The 23235-nt window shown below is 38.3% G+C and overlaps 1 protein-coding gene across 6 annotated transcripts in view; it reads left to right on the top strand.

Annotated features, from left to right (window-relative positions):
- GSTCD (glutathione S-transferase C-terminal domain containing) overlaps positions 1-21702 on the top strand; it is a 145800-nt gene extending 124098 nt beyond the window's left edge. For 3 of the 6 annotated variants that reach the window (XM_032254864.1, XM_032254862.1, XM_032254863.1), the window contains 4 exons: positions 3857-3990; positions 9175-9205; positions 15602-15671; positions 18956-21702. In XM_032254864.1, coding sequence (XP_032110755.1) covers positions 3857-3990; positions 9175-9205; positions 15602-15671; positions 18956-19092 — 372 coding nt within the window. In that variant the 3' untranslated portion in view covers positions 19093-21702. Of the gene's footprint in view, positions 1-3856; positions 3991-7288; positions 9096-9174; positions 9206-15601; positions 15673-18955 lie in introns of those variants that run through there. The other 3 variants (XR_004261725.1, XM_032254867.1, XM_032254865.1) reach the window with 3 other exon arrangements.
- Positions 21703-23235: the final 1533 nt, after the last annotated feature.

Below are 23235 nucleotides of genomic sequence, written 5' to 3'. Positions count from 1 at the left end.
TATCATGGGAGAGGGATGTATTAGGGCAAGAGCTGGGCAATAGGCCTCGAAGGCATTGAGTCCATATTTTAGTAAAAGGTCAGAAAGCCCAGGAAAGATGTCTCTAGGAAAGAAAAATGTAGCTGACCAATTATTTGAAAGTTTTCAGACAGTGGAAAATTATATGGTAGAGCATTTTACAGAGCTTTTGGGTAGGGAAAGGCTTGGATGTTAAAAAACGAACAGAAACCCTAATATCCAGCACACTTCCCTCAGCAGTGAACAGTATATACAAAGCCACGAGAAAAGGATGGGAAAGGGAAGAGAGTGTATAAATGTGCAAAAAAAACCAAAAAGCTCTTCTCTCATAGTAAAAAGATAATAAATAATGTCTAATATTTACAAATAAAGAGATATCAATATACATTCGTCATATAGAAAAACATTTTCAGGAAGTAAACCAATGTATTGAACAGCATTGACTTTGGTACACATATTTTCTTTCAGGGATGTGGCAGTGTGTACAAAAAAGAGACTTTTAATATAATTGTATATCTTTTAGCATTATTTAAATTTTAAAGGTGATTACCTATAATATTGTTGTATGAAAGTCTTAAAAAAAGGGGAACAAGAGTACATAATTGGGACTAGCCTGCTTCTCTTTCTAAGATATCTATAGTTAAGAATCCTCTTTGAAAAGCAATGCTTGAGAGAATGATTGGGCTGGGGCAAGTTTAGAGATCATTCAGTTCAACTTTCTCCTTTTACAAGTAGAGAATTTGAAGCTACAAAAAAGGAAGATTGACGTAGCAAGTCAATGTGAGAGCTGGGAAGTCCAGGCAGTGACTCCCTGTTTACTTCCCATGTCTAAAGAAAGGAGTAAATAGGAGCATAGAGAACTAGAAAAAAGAAGCTGGTTTGGAGTTAGACAGATTGAGTTTAAATCTTGGCTCTTTGTGAAAAAAAAAATTCACAATTATTTTTCTTACTTGGAGCCATATTGACCAACTTTTGTTTAAGGACTACTTTGTTTGTTTTTGTTTGTGTGTTCACATCTCTTACTCATTTTACTCTCACTTTATTGGGCTGCTTCTTTCCTTTTAGAAGTTTGTTATATATTAAGGATGTAAACCTTTTATTTGTGCTATAAGTTGTCAATCTTTTCCCTACTTTGTCATTTGTCTTTTTACTTACGGTTTTTGATTTTCTACCAGTCTCTACTAAAAATACAAAAATTAGCTGGATGTAGTAGCAAGCACCTGTAATCCCAGCTATTTAGGAGGCTGAGGCAGGAGAATTGCTTGAACCTGGGAGGGGAGGTTGTGGTGAGCCGAGATTGTGCCACTGCACTCCAATCCAGCCTGGGCGACAAGATTGTGTCTCAATCAATCAATCAATATTTTGTCAGATTTATTAACCTTACCCCTTATTGCATGTAGATTTTTAGCTATAGTTGGGAAGTACTTCCCCTTGGTTGTACAGGAATTTACTCCTGTCATATGTATTGCATTTTAAATCTCTAATGCATTCAGGAAGAAAAGATCTAATTTTTATTTTTTATATGACTATCTGGTTAACCAAACATCACTCATTAAAAAGTCCATCCTTTCTCCCCCGGTTTGAAATACCGCCTTTATTGTATGATAAATTTACATATCAAAGGATTTTATTGTACTGTATCTCTCTTATTTCCCTTTATTTCTGAATTTCATTTGATAACAGTGAAAACTAGGAGTATGTGATGCAATAAGACCTTGTACACCAAAAACCTATTATTAGTAGACAATTATTACATTATCTATAAACTATTGTGTAAATAGTTCTTCAAGTTATTTTGTTTAAATGAAGGAAATAAACTCACTTTTTTGCATGTAGCAAAAGGAATGTGAACTTAACTAAAGAGAGACTTATAAAAGTAAATTGTCTAAACTCTTTTTTGCTCAGAGCCTGAAGAGGGTTTTGTGGAGAAGCAGCCTGATGCGATTAATGCAGGGGGTCAGACTTTGAGGTCAGCATCCTGCCCCTCAGTAGCTGTTTTGTTGTGAGCAAGTTCTTAATTTCCCAAGACTTCTTTCCTTACTTCTAAAATGGAGATAATAAAGTCTTTCAAGGATGTTGTGATCACAGTTCTGAGTGCCATCATTCAGCATAGCATAGTGCCAGCACATAAAAGACACTCAGTAAATGTCAGTTCCCTTTCCCTCCAGGGGAAGATGCGTCTATAATTTTTACTATAAAATTTTCTCCAGCTAGTCATGAAAATAAGGATTAGCCTGTTTTTTACTCTGAAAAGCTAAGTAAAAGGAGCAGATGAGAAATCAAGGTTATTTACTTTCCCATTCCATGTCGTTGTTGCTGCTTTCACTGGATAGCAGCCTTCCTAGGCTGTTTTCAGAGTGAAACAGGAAAAGTGGGATGACAGCATCATGGAGATTGTTGACTTCTATTTGGCCCATGTAAGTCTAGAAAGAGGGGGAGAAATTCAGGAGGAGGATTAAGAACAGGGATCTTCCTTTCCTCTTCCTAATATAGTATTGTTGTTAGCTTTCCTGTTCAAAGGGGAATCTGGCTTATAATATTTTACTTTTGCTGGGCACAGTGGCTCACGCCTGTAATCCCAGCACTTTGGGAGGCCAAGGCGGGTGGATCACCTGAGGTCGGGAGTTCGAGACCAACTTGATCAACATGGAGAAACCCTGTCTCTACTAAAAATACAAAATTAGGTGGGGTGGTGGCACATGCCGGTAGTCCCAGCGACTCAGAAGGCTAAGGCTGGAGAGTCGCTTGAATCCAAGAGGCGGAGGTTGTGGTGATCCAAGATTGTGCCATTACACTCTAGCCTGGGCAACAAGAGCAAAACTCCTTCTCAAAAAAATATATATTTTACTTTCCAGAATTTACAGAAAATCTCCCTTTTACCCTGAGAGCCCCTCCCAACCCTGAAATTGGTGAGGGAAAATTATAATTCATTACAATTTGTGTCTGTTCAGAATGAAATGGAGATGTGAGCATCTTTTTTTTTTTTTTTTTTTGGCAAAATCCAGTAAAGGTTATTCATCTTTTAGAATCCCCACATCTGATTTTCATTCAGAGTCCTATTTAGGCTTTATTTGGCCTAAGAATTTCCATAATTATCTCATTCTTAGTAATACTGTAGTAAGTATAATATAGTAAGTATAGATATATTTAAGGAGATGTGTTTTTAAAACATTAAATCATATTTAGAGTTATTTTTATTTTCATGAATTATTGAAGCCCCACTCATTATTGTAATTCATAATTTCATTCATTCCTTTTAAAATAAACTCATTGAAAATAGTTCCTGTAACTCATCATTCAATGTTAAGGATTGTTATGTGAAAATATCTTGAAAGGCACATGAATATGATTCAGTCAGTTTTAATGCAGCCCTGATTAGATTATATGCATATGGCACTTGAGGAAGTGTTTTCAAATACATTTTTATTTAATTTTTGCAACAGCATTGTGATATGTCAGTATTGTTAACCATAATTTATTGTTGAAGAGATTAAGGCCCAAAGAAGCTACATTTAAAGTGGCTCAGGGCTACACAGCCCGCCAGAGTAGCAGACCTGAAATTCTCATTTCAAATCTAGTGTTCTACAATACTATAGTTTAGATATCCATATGTGTTAATTTTTCCACACTAAAATTGCATCAAATTTTCCATTAAATGAATCTTATGCTTTATTTGCAATATTCTATTTGCAGTCTTTCAATCTTGCTTAATTTTTTTAATTTAAATGTATAGCTAAGTAATCCTTTGGCATGAACAAATGAGAACTATTTAAAAGCACGAAAATTGCACCGTGAGTTAAGTGGGAACTTAGTGCTAAGGCCTGGTTTTATTTTCCAGGTGGCGTTGCATGCTTGTGGAGTGGCAACAGACATGGTGATTGAGCACTGTATCAAAACACGGGCTTCCTTCGTCACATGCCCTTGCTGTTATGGTTTCATTCAGAACACCTCAAAGTTTAATTTTCCAAAAAGGTGAGAAATTCAGTGTTATACCTAAGACACCAACATGGGTGTAAGCCAGGACGCAAAACTTGTTTGATATGAAGTTGCAATGAGATTTCATTTTGAGCTCATTTCTTTTTTCCACAATGCCAAATATTGTTTATAAATTGTACAAGGAAGAGAAGAACTCCTTTGTGTTTGTCCCTGATTTTTCTCCTGGATCCAGTTTTTGCTGAAATTAAGAAGCAAGGCTATCCAGGAGTCAGCCAACTAGAAGTCTATCAGCTTTAGCACTTATCTCTGTTTTTCTAAATAAAATTAAAACTATAATCATAATATCTTTGAGAGGCAGTCGAGTATAGTAAAGTGTTTAGGAGCTGGAAGTATAGTGCCTGGGGGAAAATACTAGCTCCTTATCATTGTATAAGTTGTTTCACCTCAGGCAAATTACTTAAACTCTTTTTGTCTTAGTTGTATCATCTACAAAATGAGGGTTATGGTAATAACTACGTCAAGGTTTTTGTGAAAATTTAGTGATATGTGTAAAGCCTTTAGAAGCAGCAAGAGTAACTCAATAAATGTGAACTGTTGCTAATAACAGTAGTAATGTCAAAAGATCCTTGGGGCATCGCTTTGCCAGCTGGAACCTCTGTGGCTGGTGGCACCTTTGCCCAAGTTTTACTTAGGCCCACTGGGCTCGTTCCACTCACTCAGCTTGGCAGGCTGCTCTTGGCTCACACTGCTGGCCCAGATTCCACACCTGCCTAGTGCAAGTAAGGTACAAAGTGGTGAGGGGTGCATGAGTGAGCAAGCACAGGGTCCAGCCACTGCATACAGCCAGATATGCTGGCTGCTGCGGGGCAGGCATCTCCAGGCAACAGCATGGGTGCTGGCTCCCTGCAACGCTGCAGCTGGACCAGGTGTACTGCAAGCAGCTTCCACCGTGAGCACTAGGGAACACGGTGGCCTCCCAGAAGCTTGAAAATACCAGGAGCCACAGAGTCACTGTCACAGTCCTGGCTCGGGGAGCTTCTGTGTCTGGTCTCCCCAAAGGGCCACCTCTCTTTCCTTCTCCCTTCTCTCCTCATGCTTGCAACATGGCAAGTGGGTGTGTTTAGGGGCGGGGAGGGTGTTTCAGCCCTGTTTGTGTTATAGCTCTTTTAGTCCTGCCATTTAGCAGGTCCTGAGTTCTTGTCCCACAACCAGGATGAATGAGGTACACAGAAAACTGCAGGATGAGTGAGGCAAAGAGGTGCTTTATTGAGCAGCAGTACAGTTCTCAGGAGATGCAAAGTGGGTAGCTCCTCTCCACAGACAGGTCATCCTGATGTCCACTCAGCTCTCAGCTGAGAGGAGACCCACAGAGGGTAGCTTCTCTCTACAGGCAAGTCACTCCAGTGTCTGCCCAGCTCTCAGCAGAGAGGAGATCCACAGTGAGTAGTTCCTCTCTGCAGGCAGGTCATCCTGACCTCTGCTTAGCTCTTAGGTGGAAGGAGACCCACAATGGGTAGCTGCTGTCTGCAAGCAGGTCATCTCATCATCTCTGCAACCCTCAGCAGAGAGGAAACCCAGAGTGGGTAGCTTTTCTTTACAGGCAGGTCGTCCATTGTCTCCCAAATCTGGCAGAGTCCAGAGTTTTTATGGACTTCAGCAGGGAGGAAGTGTATGCTGATTGGCCCATGAGCCGCCCTGGGTGGGCCTGGAAAAAAGCACTATAAGTTTTCTTTTTGCTACATGGAGCTGGCAGCTTGGGCCCCAGGCTTTGGACCATTCCTAGGTTGATGGTGGGGCTTCACGGGGGACCCACCCCTTTCCACCCAGGAGCCTGTTTGCCTCCTGTTGCCATCAACCTGCTATCCATGGCCCATAGCACCCAGGCTGTTTGTGCCAAGGGGTGCCTGCAGGCCCATGTCAAGCTGCCCTCAGTGCCCCCTTGCCCACCTTCCTCCCATTCTCATCGGCGCCCAAAGTCAAGAGGAGGCTGAGGCAGAGGGGGCTGGCATGTCAGCACCACTTTGAGTACATGTACACCTGGCCGGGTCACTACTGCACCTGGGCTCAACCTCAACTTTGCTCTGAAACTGGGGCAGGCACTGGGAGTGAGGAGAAGTCAGGCAGTGGGAGCAAGCACTTCTGAGCCTGCAGAGGCAGGATGGCTCACTGGGCTCCTGAGACTGTGGAGATGCCCAGGTCTTCAGCCATGGATGAGCAGCTGCAGCTGTGTCTGGGAGGGCGGAGTTCCCACCAGCTCCATGGAGTGTGCAGCCCCAGGCACACCTCCCCCACTGCAGCCAGTGTCATGGCAGTGGCCACTCCACATGGGCTACCGCTACCATTAATCCCCCCTCTGAAGAGGTACCTTTAACTGCAGTTAGGATAGGGATGATGACTGTTCTTAACTGCTTCATGCTGATAGGGAGCGTTGTTTTGGGGAAAATGGCAGTCAGATCTCTCTCAGAGGCCCAAGGGTCCCTGATAAAAAGGGAGCCATTGTTTGAGGCTCCAGTTGTATGGCTGCTTAGAGTTTGATGGCCTCTAGGTAAGAAGAAACAATTTTACAAGGAGGTTAAGTATGTGAAGGAAAACATCTAGTGCCAAAGATAACAGAAGTAACTTTAAAAAAGAAATAATAATAAATTTATAGGAGTAGATAAATCTCTTGGGAGTTCAGGATTAAGGGATACTTGATAAAGGTGCATTTCATGAGGAACAGAACAAAAGTGAGAACAGTAAGCATAAGATATCTGTGGAGGGTTAATTGTTGAGCACTTATCTTTTGTGATTGTTAGCTTGAGGTTCCTGATTTCTTCACTCCAGTACTTTGGGTGCTCTCCTGGGTCAACAGAGGTAATTTTGTCAGTTCCCCAAGCCTTTATTCAAGTGTAATGAATCCAAGAATCTATTCCAGTGACATTTACTGCAATGGGAGTAGAAAGAAATACAGTCTAAGGTCCCCACCCTAGTCCAGGCCTAGAGAGGAAGAAAGAGAAGGAAGAACCCCTCCAAGTACTAGGTCCCCTGGGTTGAATAGAGGTGTCCCTAGTTCTCGGGATTGGGCCTCCGATTGTTATTTCTGTTCCTGTTAGAAACAGGCCAAAGAAGTTACGTGTTTAGTAAATCAGAGGTTTCTTGGTATAGCAGGAAATCATTGATGAGAAAAGACTGTCCATACATCATTTCAAAGAGACTTAAACCCAGCTTTGAAGGGGTGTTTCTAACACTTAGTAGGGCTACGCAGAGAAGAGTAATCTGGGAGAGATGAGTATCTTGAGACAGTTTTCTGAGGTACCTTTTGATAATAATATTTGTCTTTTCTACCTTTCCTGAGGATTGTGGTCTCCAATCACAGTGAAGATGGTATTGTATGCCTAGTGCCTCTGAGACCCCCACCCCACCCCTCTACCTACTGGCCGACAGCTGCCTTGAATGAGGTGCCATTATCACTCTGGAGATACGTAGGAAGTCCAAAATGAGGAGTTATTTCATTAATTAGTACTTGTATCACCTCAGAAGCTTTCTCTGTTTGACATGGAACTGCTTCTACCCAGTTAGTGAATGTATCTACCCATGCTAGGAGGTACGGGATGCCCCTTGTCTTTGGCATATAGGTGAAATCCATTTGCCTATCTGCACCTGGGTAGCCTCTCCCATTCTTTGGGTTCTAATGGGGGAAGCCATCAATTGAGGGGATTATTTTTAAGGCAAGTCCCACAAGAATCAACAACTTGTTTGACCATCTTTAGCAGATTTTTACCTGAGAAAAAGCTTTGGACCACTTTATCCTTACCTAGGTGGAAGGGTTGGTGGAGGATTTTAAGAACTTTCCATTGGTTGGAAGCTGGTAGATGGAGCTTGCTGTCCTCCAATTGTAGCCATCCTGAGGACTCAAGTGTGTATCCTAGAGAGGTAGACTATTCTATCTCCATGGAGGAATACTGAGGTTTTCTTTCTTTCATGAAGCCCTCCCAGATCAGAGGGGCCTCAACTGGACCAAAAATCTGGGGCCTTCTTGCTGTTGATTTAGCTGCTTGGGCTGCCAACATATTTTCTTTGGCTATTTTATCCATCCCCTTCTCCCTTCTGGTGGCCTTGACAGTACATTACTACCACTTCCTGTCTTTTTCACACCTTTTTTTTTTTTTTTTTACATTATTCCTCCCTTGTCCTTTGATATCTTTAGAAAGCTTATTTGTGAATAAGACCTGTCTCAATCACCAAAAACAGATTTGGGAATTTATAAATAGCATACTGTTTCTACAGTACATGGAAAGAAGTACTCATTTCAAACAAACTAATTGGCACTAATGAATTTAGCATCATATTTATAAGTCTATGTTTTTGATTGACTTAAGAGTAAAGGCTATAGCATTAATAAAAGATAATGTTTATCAAATGTATCTTTATCTTTATTAGCTGTGACAACAGCGATTTCCTGACATATTAATCATGCCTTTTTATATTTTCATATGTTTTATTGTTTACTGATCCTGGAGAGACTGTTCCTCCCAGGGCTAGCCAGTTCCTATAGATAGTAAAGGTTTTATCAACAAGCATACCTTGCATAAGCAAAGCAACCAACCCAGAGCCCTTACCCCACAAGTACTTCCTTTATCAAGCTCTTTTTCCAGGCCAGCATCCCCCTGCCCAACTACTGTAGGCCAGATACCAAACAAGTAGGAATAGCCCTATGCCTGAGTTCACAGAAATTATTCAAACCAGCCACTCCCAAGTTTGCTTACCTCACCTGTCTCTTCCCATGGAAATCTCTGCCTCCTGACCTATACTGGTGTTTCCCCAAGTGGCCCTTTGTCACATTGCATGCCCCCTCTTCTTGGGGAACTGTGAGTGATAAAGTATCTTTTCAGTGGCAGCCCTCTCATGATCTATTGGCTGTGCCACACCTGAATAACAGTAAAACCCACATGTTTAACCACATGGATCTGGGTGTTCCCAAGAGGGGAAGAGAAAAAAGATGCTTCTCTAACAGTGTAAACAATCTGTGAAATAGATTTATTAAAATTAATAACATACTGATGATACGCTTTTCTATCTTTTTATAAAAGCATTTCAAACTGGCATAGTTTTTACTTCAGCATAGCATTTTATGCTTTTACATACAAAACATATTTTTATTTATAGTTTAGTTTCTTCAAGATTATTTTACTCTTAATAGTATTTAAAATGATGACTAATTCCTTTTTTTTTCTATTTCAGTGAACAATTCAAGAAAACTTTATCATACAAGGTAACCTTAAAAAGATCTAGATGTCACCCTAATACACTTTTTATCCTTTGTATTTCTTACTCTCATATTTCTAGTGGAGTAAATATAGTTATAACTGAATAACGCATGAATGTCTAATATGGCTTGCTTTTGCAAATCCAGATTAACTATTAAAGTAGGTAACAATATTTGTGAAGGGTCTGAGATTTTAACTCTACTTACAGTCTAACAAGTTAGCCTGCCAGAGGATGCTGGCAGAAGATATGAGACCCCTGAGTCAGAGACAGAAGACAATTTGTTGCTCATGGCAATAGTGGTAGCCACAATACCATTGTTTTAACACTGACTCTCTGCTGTCCAGTTTCCACAGGGCAGAAGCAAATGGGCCAGGTAATACCTGCCCTTTTGTTCCAGAGGGAGATAATATGTATTTTCCAAGGCTGTTTACTCTGCAAACATGCTTGAGAAGATAATCTAGAACAGACAAAAATTCTTTTGTAAAAGGCCAGATAGTAAATACTTTAGGCTACGCTGGCCACAACGAATCTCCCAGTATTCTTCTTCATTGTCCTTGACATTCTTATTGTTTTTGTTGGTGGTGGTTTACAACTCTTTAAAAATATAAAAACTTCCTTAACTCACAAACAATGCAAAAACTGGGCATAGGCTGAATTTGGCCTGTGGGCCGTACCTCGCTAACTACTGGTCTAGAACAAAGACACTCAGTGTCTTTCCTTGTAAAACATGAAGAAACACAAGAGACCCATGTAGAATTGTCTTTCAAAAGTAGTCAGAACATATATAGTTTTTAGTCACCAATCTGATCAAAACAGTTTCTAGCTTCCTATACATCACCACTATCAAATATTTAACTGGTCAATAGCATGATATAATAACAGTTTAAGAAATTATAATATTTAAGAAAAATATATAAATAATTCCATTAGAAGTTGATAAATTCGGGAGAGAGATCCAAGATGGCTGATCACTAGCAGCTCAGGATTGTAGCTACCAGTGAAAGCGCAGAGAACAAGAGGATGCCACACTTTCAGATAAATTTTTGTTGCTCATGCACCAGGAGATTTCCAGTGGAGGAGCCCCACGGGTCGACAGCCTGACTTTTGTGGCCAGCGAGGCAGTTTTGCCACTGCCTTGCTGCGGCGGTTCTTGGTGCAGAGTCAGAAAAGCACCATCAATCTTAACGCCGCTGTTTTGGCCAGCGCAGTGGGTTGCTCAGATTTTAGCGCTGGGAATCAACAAGTTGGACGTCCACTCAGAAACCAAATTATAAAGATAGTAACTATAAAGACCACAGATGGATAAATTTATAACGAAGGGAAGAAACCAGCCTAAAAAGGCTGAGAATACCCAAAATCAGAAGGCCTCTCCCTCTACAGGGGATCACAGTTCCTCATCAGCAACGGAACAAGGCCTGATGGAGAACGAGTGTGTTCCATTAACAGAAGCAGGCTTCAAAAGGTGGATGATAAGAAACTTCAGTGAATTAAAAGAACTTGTTCTAACCCATTGCAAAGAAACTAAGAACTTTGAAAAAAAGGTTTGACAAAATGTTAACAAGAATACACAATTTAGAGAGGAATATAAGTGAATTAATGGAGCTGAAAAACACGAGAACTTCGCGAACTATGCACAAGTTTTAACAGCCGAATCGATCAAGCAGAAGAAAAGATATCAGAGGTCGAAGACCAACTTAATGAAATAAAATGAGAAGACAAGATTAGAGAAAAAAGTATAAAAAGGAACGAGCAAAGTCTCCAAGAAATATGGGACTATGTGGAAAGACCTAATCTACGCTTGATAGGTGTACCTGAATGTGACAAAGAGAATCAATCCAAGCTGGAAAATACGCTTCAGGATATTATTCAGGAAAACTTTCCCAACCTAGCAAGGCAGGACAATATTCAACTCCAGGAAATACAGAGAACACCACAAAAATATTCCTCAAGAAGACCAACCTCAAGGCACATAATCGCCAGATTCACCAGGGTTGAAATGAAAGAGAAAATACTGAGGGCAGCCAGAGAGAAAGGTCAGGTTACCCATAAAGGGAAGCCCATCAGACTCACAGCAGATCTCTCAGTAGAAACCCTACAAGCCAGAAGAGAGTAGGGGACAATATTCAACACCCTTAAAGAAAAGAATTTTCAATCCAGAATTTTGCATCCAGCCAAACTAAGCTTCATAAGCAAAGGAAAAATACTTTTGTGAATAAGCAAGCACTCAGCGATTTCATCACCACCAGGCCTGCTTTACAAGAGCTTCTGAAAGAACCACTATGCATAGAAAGGAACAACCAGTATCAGCCTTTCTAAAAAATACCAAAAAGTAAAGAGCATCAACATAATCAAGAATTTACATCAACTAATGGGCAAAACAGCCAGCTCACATTAAATGGCAGTATTAAACTCACATATATTATTATTAATTCTAAATTTCAATCGACTAAATCCCCCAATCTAAAGACATAGACAAGCCAAAAAAGCCAAAACCCATGGGTATGCTGCATCCAGACCCATCTGACATGCAAGGATACACAAAGACTCAAAACAAACAGATGGAGAAAGATTTACCAACCAAATGGAGAGCATAAATAAATAAATAAATAAATAAGCAGGAGTTGCTTTAAAGCAACAAAGATCGAAAGAAGCAAAGAAGGATATTACATAATGACAAAAGGATCAATGCAACAAGAAGAGCTAAAGATCCTAAATTTATACGCACCCAATACAGGAATACCCAGATATATAAGACTTATAAAGAGACTTAGACTCCCACACAATAATAGTGGGAGACTTCAACATCAATATTAGACAAATCAGTGAGACAGAAAATTAATAACGATATCCAGGTTTTGAACTCAGATCTGGAACAAGTAAACTTAATTAAAATTTATAGAACTCTCCATTTTAAATACACAAAATATACACTCTTATCAGTACCACATCACACCTATTTACAGGTTTAAATGAAATATTGATTGGCTGCTTGTTTGTTATTTTCTTCCCTCATTTTTTTTTTTCATGTCTCTATTATTAAGCACAATTATAGGCATACCCATTTTTAGACTGCATTCTAGCCCAGGCAATGAAGCAACACCCCCGTTTCTCTCCCTCTTCCTTCCTCTCTTTCATTCTTTTTTTTTAATTCTTTTTTTTTTCATTTTTTTTTACTTTTTTTCTTTTTTAAAAAAATTAAAAAATAAAAATTTAAAAAAAGAAGTTGATAAATTCATTTGGATTCTTAGTTAATGCCACTTTTTGCACAGACTCACTAAAGATGTAGTCTCATTTTGCATACCAGCCGCTATATTTTAGGACTTTTACTTTCTCCTCCATCAAACAATTGAAATATAGTAAGGTATAGTGACCTAAAAAGTTCGTTGCAACCACCTCAGCAGCTATATCTCCTTCATCCCTGATTTATAACTCTTAAAATGCTCACTTCCAGCTCTGTCTCTTACCACCTTACGTGCTACCCACATCTACCCCCCTTCCTACCATCCCTGCACCCTATACAAATGTACACATATATGGAGAGGTATGGTGAAAGGAGGACTTCTAGTGTTCGTGCTTTCAGCCAAAACTACAACATTGCTGGCCTTTGCCTACTAGATTACAAAGTGTACATATTTTAGGAAACTATATAATTCTAGAGGAAGCATTAGGACCCAAGAACTTTTATTTACATAACATTCAAAACATCTCACCTTTCTCTCACAAGGCTATGCCAATAAATTAGAAAATAAATTGGGATAACAGGCCAAGCTAAGTGGCTCAAGCCTTTAATCTCAGCATTCTGGGAGGCTGAGGCAGGCAGATCACTTGAGAACAGAATTTGAGACCAGCCTGACCAACATGGTGAAACCTCATCTAACAAGGTAGTCTGCCAGTTGATCCTGGCAGAAGATATTAGACCCCTAATAATAATTCTAATTATCCTTTGGGAGGCTAAGGCACACGAATCGCTTGAGCCTGGGAGGCAGAATTTGCAGTGAGCTGAGACTGCACCACTGCACTCCAGCCCGGGTGACAGAGTGACACTGTCTCAAGAAAAAAAACAAAAGAAATTGGGAAAACAAAACTAGACCCCTGTTTCTGATCCCTCTTTGAGTGATGTTAGTTAAACCAAACAATGAGAGTATGTATGGAAAAAAATCAAAGGTGGTAAGGAGATAGGCTGTCCATGGGCTCCTAGCTAGAAAATAATGTAAAATTTCTACAGTGGGGATGAGGCATACAAAATCTTTTAGAAAGCAGAAACTCCCCAGTGCACCAGTCATAACCTTTATCTACTCTTTCTCCAACATCCCCCAAAACTGCTTGGACTTTTGAAGGTCTCAGAACTTTGTGCCCAGATACCTTGAGAGTCACTCTGGAAGTGTTTTTCTCTACAGTTCAATTTAGACAGCAACCTTTACTGAGTACTAACCATGTGCCTTGCCCTTTCAGAACTTGATTTTGACTAAAGGGAACATGCACACAAATAATTCCAATAAAAAATGGTGAGACTTATCAGTACAAGAGAACTGAATCTTATGTGAGATTATAATTCACTTGATATTACCATTATATAAAATGAATTTTAATTTACAAACACCATGAGGACAAAGTGCATACTTTTTCTTCAAGTCATGTAATTCTAAATTATCCTTCTCTCCCTTCATTGATGCCTGTTAGTTTGTGGGGACTTAAAGTTATTAATTCAAACTATTTTATTAGTTTCCCACCCATTGTCATGAAATTTTATAGTGAGCATTAAAGTGTTTTTTTAAAAAAAGCATAAAAGTTGAGACAAAGATATCCCTTTTTAAAAAACCAACATTGCCACAATCATTTCACTTATTAAAAATGGAGGCTTCAAATGTAATGTACAGAATACTAAAGGAACAATTGATGAATCTGAGTTTAACCTGTTTGCTAAGCTGACAGGTGACATCATGTACATGCTTAGAAACGACAGCTGTTCTGAATGAACAGTTGTCAAGGGATCATTGCTTCATTTCCACTCTGCCTAATCACTCACTTTTGGCTACATGCAGATTTAAAAGTACTGTGCAAAATCATCAACTCTGTGCTTTTAAAGCCTTCTTTTCTTTTTGATTAATATACTCTCTCCTAAAATTGTTAAGCAGTAGTAATAATCACGTCTTGCCCTCAGGCCATCTTTACAGTTTGTCTTAAAGCAGAAAGGGATACACTTCCTGCAGCCTTTTAGAGTGAGAGGAGGAGATTCAGGCTTCTCTCCTCTAAAAGGACTGAGTGAAGGGAAGAGTCGGGAAAAATCAAGAACTAACTAGCACCCTGCTGGATATACCAGAGAATTACAGAAGCCACACAGTGATCTGCATTGCTTCCTTTTCCTCTGATAAAATGAAAAGCCACTTAGCAGGCCACATGTGATGGCTCACGCCTATAATCCCAGCACTTTGGAACACCAAGGCAGGAGGATCACAAGGTCAAGAGTTCAAGACCACCCTGGCCAACATGATGAAACACCATCTCTACTGAAAAAAAAAAAAAAATTAGTGGGGCATAGTGGTGTGCACCTGTAGTCCCAGCTACTTGGAAGGCTAAGGCAGGAGAATGACTTGAACCCAGGAGGCAGAGGTTGTAGTGAACCGAGATCGCGCCATTGCACTCCAGCCTGGGCGACAGAGCAAGACTCCATTTCAGAAAAAAAGAAAGAAAGAAAGAAAAGCCACTTAGTAAGACTGCCTGGAGCGACGTTCCAGAGTTTCAAATACATTTTGTAATAAGTAAATTTTAGGTATTTTAATTTAACACATTTTACAGTAATAGCAAAATATAACCATATTTTTATATTTCAGCTAAAAGCAACTGGGCAAAATGTCTCTGAGAATTTTCTGTGTATCTGTTCTTAAGAACTACATCTGGGCCAGGCATGGTGGCTCATGCCTGTAATACCAGCATTTTGGAAGGCTGAGGTGGGTGGATCGCTTGAGGCCAGTAGTTCAAGACCAGCCTGGCCAACATGGTGAAACCCTGTCTCTACTTAAAAAAAAAAAAAAAAAAATTAGCCAGGTGCAGTGGCACGTACCTGTAGTTCCAACTATATGGGAGGCTGAAGCATGAGCATCACTTGAGTCTGGGAGGCAAAGATTGCAGTGAGCTGAGATCACGCCACTGCACTCCAGCCTGGCGATGGCGAGACTCTGTTTCAAAACAAAACAAAAAAACACAGTGTATCTGAAGGAAAGAAATTATTAAGTACCATTTTCTGAAAGTTTACTTTTTTCAAAAGTGCTATTTGTGTAGTACTTTATTCAGTTAAACAATGTTGAACTCCAGAAAAATGAGGTAGCTTTTTGGTTGTTGTTTTTGCAACTTTGAAGCAGAAGATAAAAATAAACCTACATCCTATTGCTTTTTCTTTTAGGAACACATGATTCTGTGCAGATTTGCAGACCAGACAGCTGCCCAGCTCCCACCCCAACGAAGGCTCATAGGTATGTGTTTTCATAGAGCAGCTGTTGAGTATATTATGCATAATGTGACTGTGAATGATTGGACCAAGTCTATATGGGAAAAATTTATCAACAAGAAGTCTATTTTTCAATGAGAAACTAAATATATTCTTCCCCAAAAATTCATATTGAAAAGGGTTTTGTAACTATAACATTTTATCCTATTTTGGTTAACTTTAATAATTTTGAATATATTTTCAATGTTTGTAATTTGAGTAGAATTCTTAGGTTAAATCTTTCTTACCGTTACGAACAAACTGCAAGATCTATCTAAAGCCACAAAAGAAAATACTAAAGATGAAAAAGTTAACTATATATGCCAAAATTGGTGCATTATACAGTGTATACACAAGGATGATAATGTTTTCTTTCTCAGGAAAGAGGATACTTATGTATTATTTATCATAGACCAATTTATTTGACATTTGCAGTATTAAACATTACCTAAATTGGAAGACTACAGAAGCATTTCAAGTTTAATAAGTAATTGATTGATTGAAGACTCACTTTAGAAAAAGAAATCACATTTAAAAGAATAATAGCAGTTAATAGTTACATTTAAGCACTGAGCTAAATGCTCTCACCTGTTATCTCAGAAGATTCTTACAAATATACATATGGGGTAGGTACTATTATTTACATTTTAATGATAAGAAAACGGAGACAAAAGCTTGCCTGGGGTCCTTCATCTAGTAGATGATGGAGCTATGCTATGAACCCAAATTATTTGATTCTGGACATGAAGTTCTTGTCCATTTTAGTTACTGCTTCCCAGCATACTGGTGTCACATCAGAGTTTAAGAAAAATGGGTTCGGTCAAAACTAATCTTAAAATTATTCAGAGAAGCCCAACATTGGACACCATCATATTTTTTCTCTAAATTTCCAGTGTAGCCCCTTTTCCTTCATGGTATACTAGAAAACAGATTGTTGTTTCTTTGGCTGAGCACCAGATGCAGCTTACATTCAGAGACCAAGTTGTATGAGAAATCATTATCTTTAAAATCAGAGGCAGCATAGCAAGATGCTCACACTTGGAGAAACACGTGGGATCTGAGACTGAGGGAGTAAGTGATTTCCTTCTCTTTCTCACTCTCTGCAGCATAAACGTTTGGAAAGGACTCATTCTCTTCTTCCTACAACCTCTTTGTCTTTCAATGCCTTTCCTTCTTGCTCCTCCTTTTCCCATCACTAGCACTTTGAATTAATCAAATATATATTTGAAGAGATTCCACTGACTAGACCCATGTCTTAGTCTGTTTTGCACTGCTATACAACATAATACCATAAACTCAGTAATTTGTAATGAACAAACATTTATTTGGCTCACATTTCTGAAGGCTAGGAAGTCCAAGATCAAGGGGCTGGCATCTGGTAGGGTCTTCTTCCTGCATCATAACATGATAAAAGCAACACATGGTGAAGGAGAGAGCAAGAGAAGGCTGAATGTGTCCTTTTATAAGGAACCCACACTCTAGATAATGAACGATGATAATGGTATTCATTCATTCACTCCACCCTCTTGGCCTAATTACCTCAAATGATAGAAATCCAGTGAAGACATAATTAATATGGTAGATGGATGGGTACATGGTAGATGTGTGTTTTAGGTATCAAATTAAAGGGGAATGGCTGAAAGGGAAATTGCTAGAGTAGCGGGGAGCATTTGGCAATGGGAAGAATGGGGGGAATCACATTGAGAGAAAGCTGTCACATGTCTACATCTCTGCTTTACACAGGCCATTCCTGTGTTCTGTGAACATTTTTAGGAAACTCCCCAGGCCCACAAAGGTAGACTACCAGCAGCTAAATTTCAATTGTAGACACTTCAACATGTTGAAGCATGAAATTCTTCTACATAATGGAAAAGGAAAAATTAACCGGACTGGGATCAAAGCCAAGGGTAAATGAGCTGCAATGTAAACCCGGGGTGGGTACTAAAGGAATGTAGAGCATCCCATTCTGACAGATAATGTTTCATTTTAAACTAAAAAGTAGATAGGAGAAACCTTTACAGATGTCTTAAAGGAAAGACAGTATTTTATGGGCAAAAAAACGAATGTCAACTACAAGACTGTTAATGAAGAAGGGATGGTTTTGCCTAAATGGAATTCTAGACATCTCTTTTTATTTCATTTCTAATACAGTTTAATCTTGGTGGGATGGGTCCTTTTAAGGAAAATGTACAAAGTAAACATTTTAAATATGAGTCTCTCATTGCTAATTCTTACCTACTGATTTCACCTTTCACTGTTTTTTTTTTTTTTTTTTTTTTTTTTTTTCTGTGAGGATTCTGTTGTTCATAGAACTTTTCTATTTCAGTGATCTGTCTTCGTTTCTGAAGCTGCCTTAGTTTATCAGTTTTCACTGTCATTCAGATAATGTTTAGGCAGTATTATAATTGTTTAGGAAAAATAGAATGAAGTTTTGCATGGTCAGTGATCTTTTTCCAGGAGGATGAAGAAGCTTATATATTGAATTTAGAGCAATTGAAAGTATAAAAAAGTAAACCGTGGCTTTGAATATATTCAGCCCCAAATCATTTTTCCCAAGCTACTTTTAAAGTTTGTGTTTGCCAAAGGAAAACAAGTTAACCACTTTGCTTGCCAGTCAGGTTTCCTCTTTTGCCTTCCAAAGATTGTAAAGGAAATAGAATACCACTATTTTACAGAGGTACAGGAGCTTGGAAAAGTAAGAATATATTACACTCAACATTACATTTCCACCTGAAATGAGTGCCATACAACTGAGAATTTTCTCAAATATTTTTCATTTCTCACTTCTTCATAGCCCTAAAAAACTTCAGCTGGAAAACTATTTTCTTTCAGATGGAAAAGCTAAGTTCTTTCAGACGGCCCTTAATCAGCATGTTATTTTAAATATTCTTAAAGACAGATATTTTTTTCTACAATGTTACAGATAATGTAGTTTTACAGGGAAAGCAGAGAAAAGGTCTTTAAATGTATTTTTAACCGACATAGGAAATAGAATCTGAGGCTCCAATTTGCGATTTGTTTATAAATACATTTGAAAAGGTTAGCATTCTTTAAATTATTAGCAGAGGCAAATATATGAAGTGCCATGTTTTTGTCACCATCATCTTTCCACCTTGATCAAGAATTAAATTGAAAGGAACTAAACAAGACTTTGGGGTAAAAAGCATGCTCCATAGTACTTGCAGATTTTGTCACTATATAGATTCCCTTAAACCAAAATTGCCTTCCTAGTGAAAGGGTTTCTCATGATACCATTTGACTATATTTCAGGAAAACAGTGCATGTGCTTGGTGGATCTGGATCGAGCAAGAGCTGCAGAAGAATGTGGCTACTCCGTTCAAGTGATATCCATGGAGCCAGAGAGCTGCTCTCCCAAAAATAACATGATTGTGGGAATCCCCATTTAAAATGATATTCACATTTGATATTTTGCCATCCGTCTTCACGTTGGATGCCCAGTAGCATTCAGGAGGTTCTTGGCATAACTAGGAAACAGCATTAGCCATCTTGAATCTATTGTGCGCAGGAAGAAAAGCAACAGGAAAATCTTAGAAGAAAGGCTTCCTGCACAGCATCACAAATGCTCTTAACAATGTGTGATTAAAGGACTGCTGGTTTTCATAGTGAGAATCCCCTGAAGTCTCAGCTGCCAAAAGAATAATACTAGTGGAGGTTCCATCACAGGAATAATAATTTCTTTCTCACTTCACAAGCTCTTCTGATCTTGCCAATGTGATGTTTAATTCAAAACAGTGTACTTACAGCCTTTATTTTATACTTATTTAGATATTCACATGGGGAGTGAAACTAGACTCAGTGGAGTTTTTTTGTTTTTTATATTTTTAACAATTGTACTTTTTCTATAACTTTAAAAAAATCTAGTCAGGTAATTATAGTATAATTATTTTTAAGCTGGGGTTAGTTGAACTTATATAGCACTTAATATACTCCTTTTAAATATATTTCTGCCAGGCATGGAGGCTCATACCTGTAATCTCAGCACTTTGAGAGGCCAAGGTGGGAGGACCATTTGAGCCCAGGATATCAAGACCAGCCTGGACAACATAATGAGACCTCATCTCTACCAAAAATTTAAAAATGAGGCAGGATTGAGCCCAGGAAGTCAAGGCTGCAATGAGCCGAGGACATCACAGCACTCCTGGCTGGTTGACGAAGTGAGACCCTGACTCAAAATAAATGAATGAATGAATGAATAAATAAATAAATAAATATCCCATAAATTACCAAATGAGATCATCACTGGTTCAAATTATTAAATAATTGCAACAAAATTCCTATTATGGGAATGTGGAATTTGGACACAAATTTTAACAATAAAGGTATGTTAGTTAATAAATTTAAGTTTGTAAGTAATTATTAAGGATCTAGTATTTTCAAGACCTTGGCCTAGATTCTTTTCAAGATTCAAAGATGAGATGCAAAAGATATAATGTTTTGCCTATGGAAGTAAATCATCTAGAAGGAAAAGATTAAAGAATTAGTTAAGTTCTTCATATTACAATGTATTGTCACAGGATTTGTAATTCAGATGTCAATCATTTATAAATTCTTTTTCTGCCAGCCAACATTTTAAAAGACAAATGATGCATCGTTTCTCAATGCTGCTAATTCTTTAACCTTTACATGTCCCAAGTATTCCATTTGAGATTTATTTCATTGATTTTGATGTTTTTAACCCCAGTGTAACATGTATCATGAGGAGAAGCACTTTCATTGATCATCACTCTGGATTAAAATATAGGAATATTTTACAAGGTAGTTTTGGTGGGGTGGGAGACATTTTGGAATCTTGTTTTCTGGGATAAATTTTTTAAAAAGAATTAGCCATTAGCCCTGAGTATTTTAGTCATTTGTGCCCATAGATAACAACATGCTCTTTTATTCTGGACTTTCTTCTTTTCATTGAGGTTTAATTTATATACCATAACAGATTTTTAAGTATTCATTTGAGACGTTTTGACAACCGTGTGTATCTATACACGCAACCATCACTGAAATCAGATATAAAATATTCCCATCAAATACTTTCAGGTAAACACTTTGAGAATATTTTGCCAGTCTGTTGCTTACCTACTTATTTTCATAATTAATATTTTAATTTTGATGAAAATTTAATTTACCCTTTTACTTTAATGATTAATATTTTCTGTGTCCTTTCTAATAAATTTTACCAACTCTAAGATTATAAAGATTTCTCCTAAGATTTTTTTGTAGAAACCTTATGGTCCTAGCTTATTATATTTAGTTATATGATCTATCTCAAATTAAATTCACATATAGAGGTAGGTAGATTTTGAGGAATATATAGTTGTTTCAGCATCATTTAAAAAAATCCCTTCCTCTCCTCATTGAACTGCCTTGGCCCCTCTGTTGAAAGTCAGTTGATATGTATATATGAGTCTATTTCTGAATTCTGTAGTCTTTTCCATTAATCTATTTATCTTATTGCTATAGCTTTATAGTAAATCTGGAAATGAGGTAGTTTGTCTTCCAATTTTTTTTTTTTTTTCTCTATTTTGGCTGTTCTGGATCCATTATATTCCCATGTAAATCTTAGAATTGGTTTGTCAATTTCTTTTTTAAATTTAAAAAAACTTGATAGGAATTTTCTCATTGCCTGTTCTCTTTAGATCAATTTCAGGAAAATGAATATCTTAACAAGATTGAATCTTATAATCTATGAATATATCTTTCCATGTGTTTAGGTCTCCTTTAATTACTCAGAAACATTTTATAAGTTATTTTCTGTGTAGATGATTTGTTTTATTTATTACGGTTTTACGGTGAGCTTTTTACATGCTGTTCCCTGTACTTAGAATAACCTCTTTTTACCCCTCCCACTAGCTTAATGTCATTCATCCTTCTGCTCTGAGACTTGACCTCCCTGGAATTAGGTATCTGTCATAAAACGTGTACCGTCCAGAGTAGTCTTCTCAGTACTCTCCAGGTGACTCAAGGTACACACCCCTGCCCCTGCTTCGCCACCACCAAAAAAAAAAAAAAGCTCATCTGATGAGTATGGAGAACAAAAATAGAAAGAGGGGCCAGGCGTGGTGGCTCACACCTGTAATCTCAGCACTTTGGGAGACTGAGGCAGGTGGATCACTTCAGGTTAGGAGTTTGAGCCTAGCCTGGCCAACATGGTGAAACCCTGTCTCTACTAAAAATAGAAAAATTAGCTCAGCAGTAGTGGTGTGTGCCTGTAATCCCAGCTACTCAGAAGGCTGAGGAAGGAGAATCGTTTGAGCCTGGGAGGTGGAGGTTTTGGTGAGCTGAGATCTTGCCACTGCACTCCAGTCTGGGAGACAGAGTGAGACCTTGTCTCAAAAAAAAAAAAAAAAAACAATAGAAAGGGGACCCATTGCTCTCCCACCTTTGTTCTTGGCATGGCATTCTCCAGCTGTGATGGCTTCGGTTAGTAAAAGATACAGGTTTTGTGACTGCTCTTTGGGCATTATTTTTCTATGTAAATCCTTGCCAATGCTTCATTCCCAGCCAGGGCAAATAAAAATGGTTGGATACAGAGAGCAGGAAGATTGTTGCAATGATAAAAGCCCAACAAGTGACCTTATCTTACCTTCATCTTTGTCCATCAAAAGCAAGGCTGCTGCTCACTGATCTATCTCCCCCAAGGTTGTAATAATATTAGAAACCACAGCTTATCTTTCATTGGCTTTTGAGCCTGATTCAGAGAAACAAGGGTATAATTATTAATGACTAAACTGGCTTATTTTGGGAGACAGATTTCAGTCACATTAGATATCAAAACATTTTCAGGGCACATATGCAAGGTAATATGTAAATAACACCAGTTAAACATTTAGTTTCATTCTAAAGATTTTGGATATAGGTGTTGCTATTCCATGGTTCAAGAAAATTGCTATTAATAGAGTTTTCATATACTGAAACCTGTTTTTCTACTGACTTACATAATGAAATTAGAGATACATTTCTGTAAAGTGATAGGAAATTATAATAAAGAAAGTGATACATTTTAAATTATAATTTTTTAAAAAAAACTATCATTACAAAAGTAGTTTGGAGTTTTTGGATACAATTTTTTTCTTTTCGAGACAGTGTCTCTGTCATTCAGGTGAACACAGCTCCCTGCAGCCTCCACCTCCCCAAACTCAAGCCATCCTCCCACTCAGCCTCCAGAGTAGCAGGGACTACAGGCCCATGCCACAACGCCCAGCTAATTTTTGTATTTTTTTGTAGAGATGTTTCATCATCTTGCCCAGCCTGGTTTTGAACTCCTGGGCTCAAGCAATCTACACCTCAGCCTCTTAACATGCTGGGATTACAGGTGTGAGCCACTGTAACCAGCTGAATACACATTTTTAATTACAAAGAAATACATATTTGTTACAGAAAAGAAGATGCGGCTAAACAAAAAGAAGAAAATTCTTAAATTCACTGTGTTAATACTTTGTTGTATGTCTCCTAGACAGTTTTTATAGACACATACATACACATACACACACACATACAATACACATACACACACATATACATACACACACACATTT

This window comes from Sapajus apella, unplaced genomic scaffold, assembly GCF_009761245.1.
Source record: "Sapajus apella isolate SASKATOON/1434 unplaced genomic scaffold, GSC_monkey_1.0 scaffold87, whole genome shotgun sequence".
In the NCBI taxonomy this organism is placed as follows: domain Eukaryota; kingdom Metazoa; phylum Chordata; class Mammalia; order Primates; family Cebidae; genus Sapajus; species Sapajus apella.
Note: the sequence above shows the minus strand (reverse complement) of the source record. Positions and strands in the feature narration are given on the sequence as shown.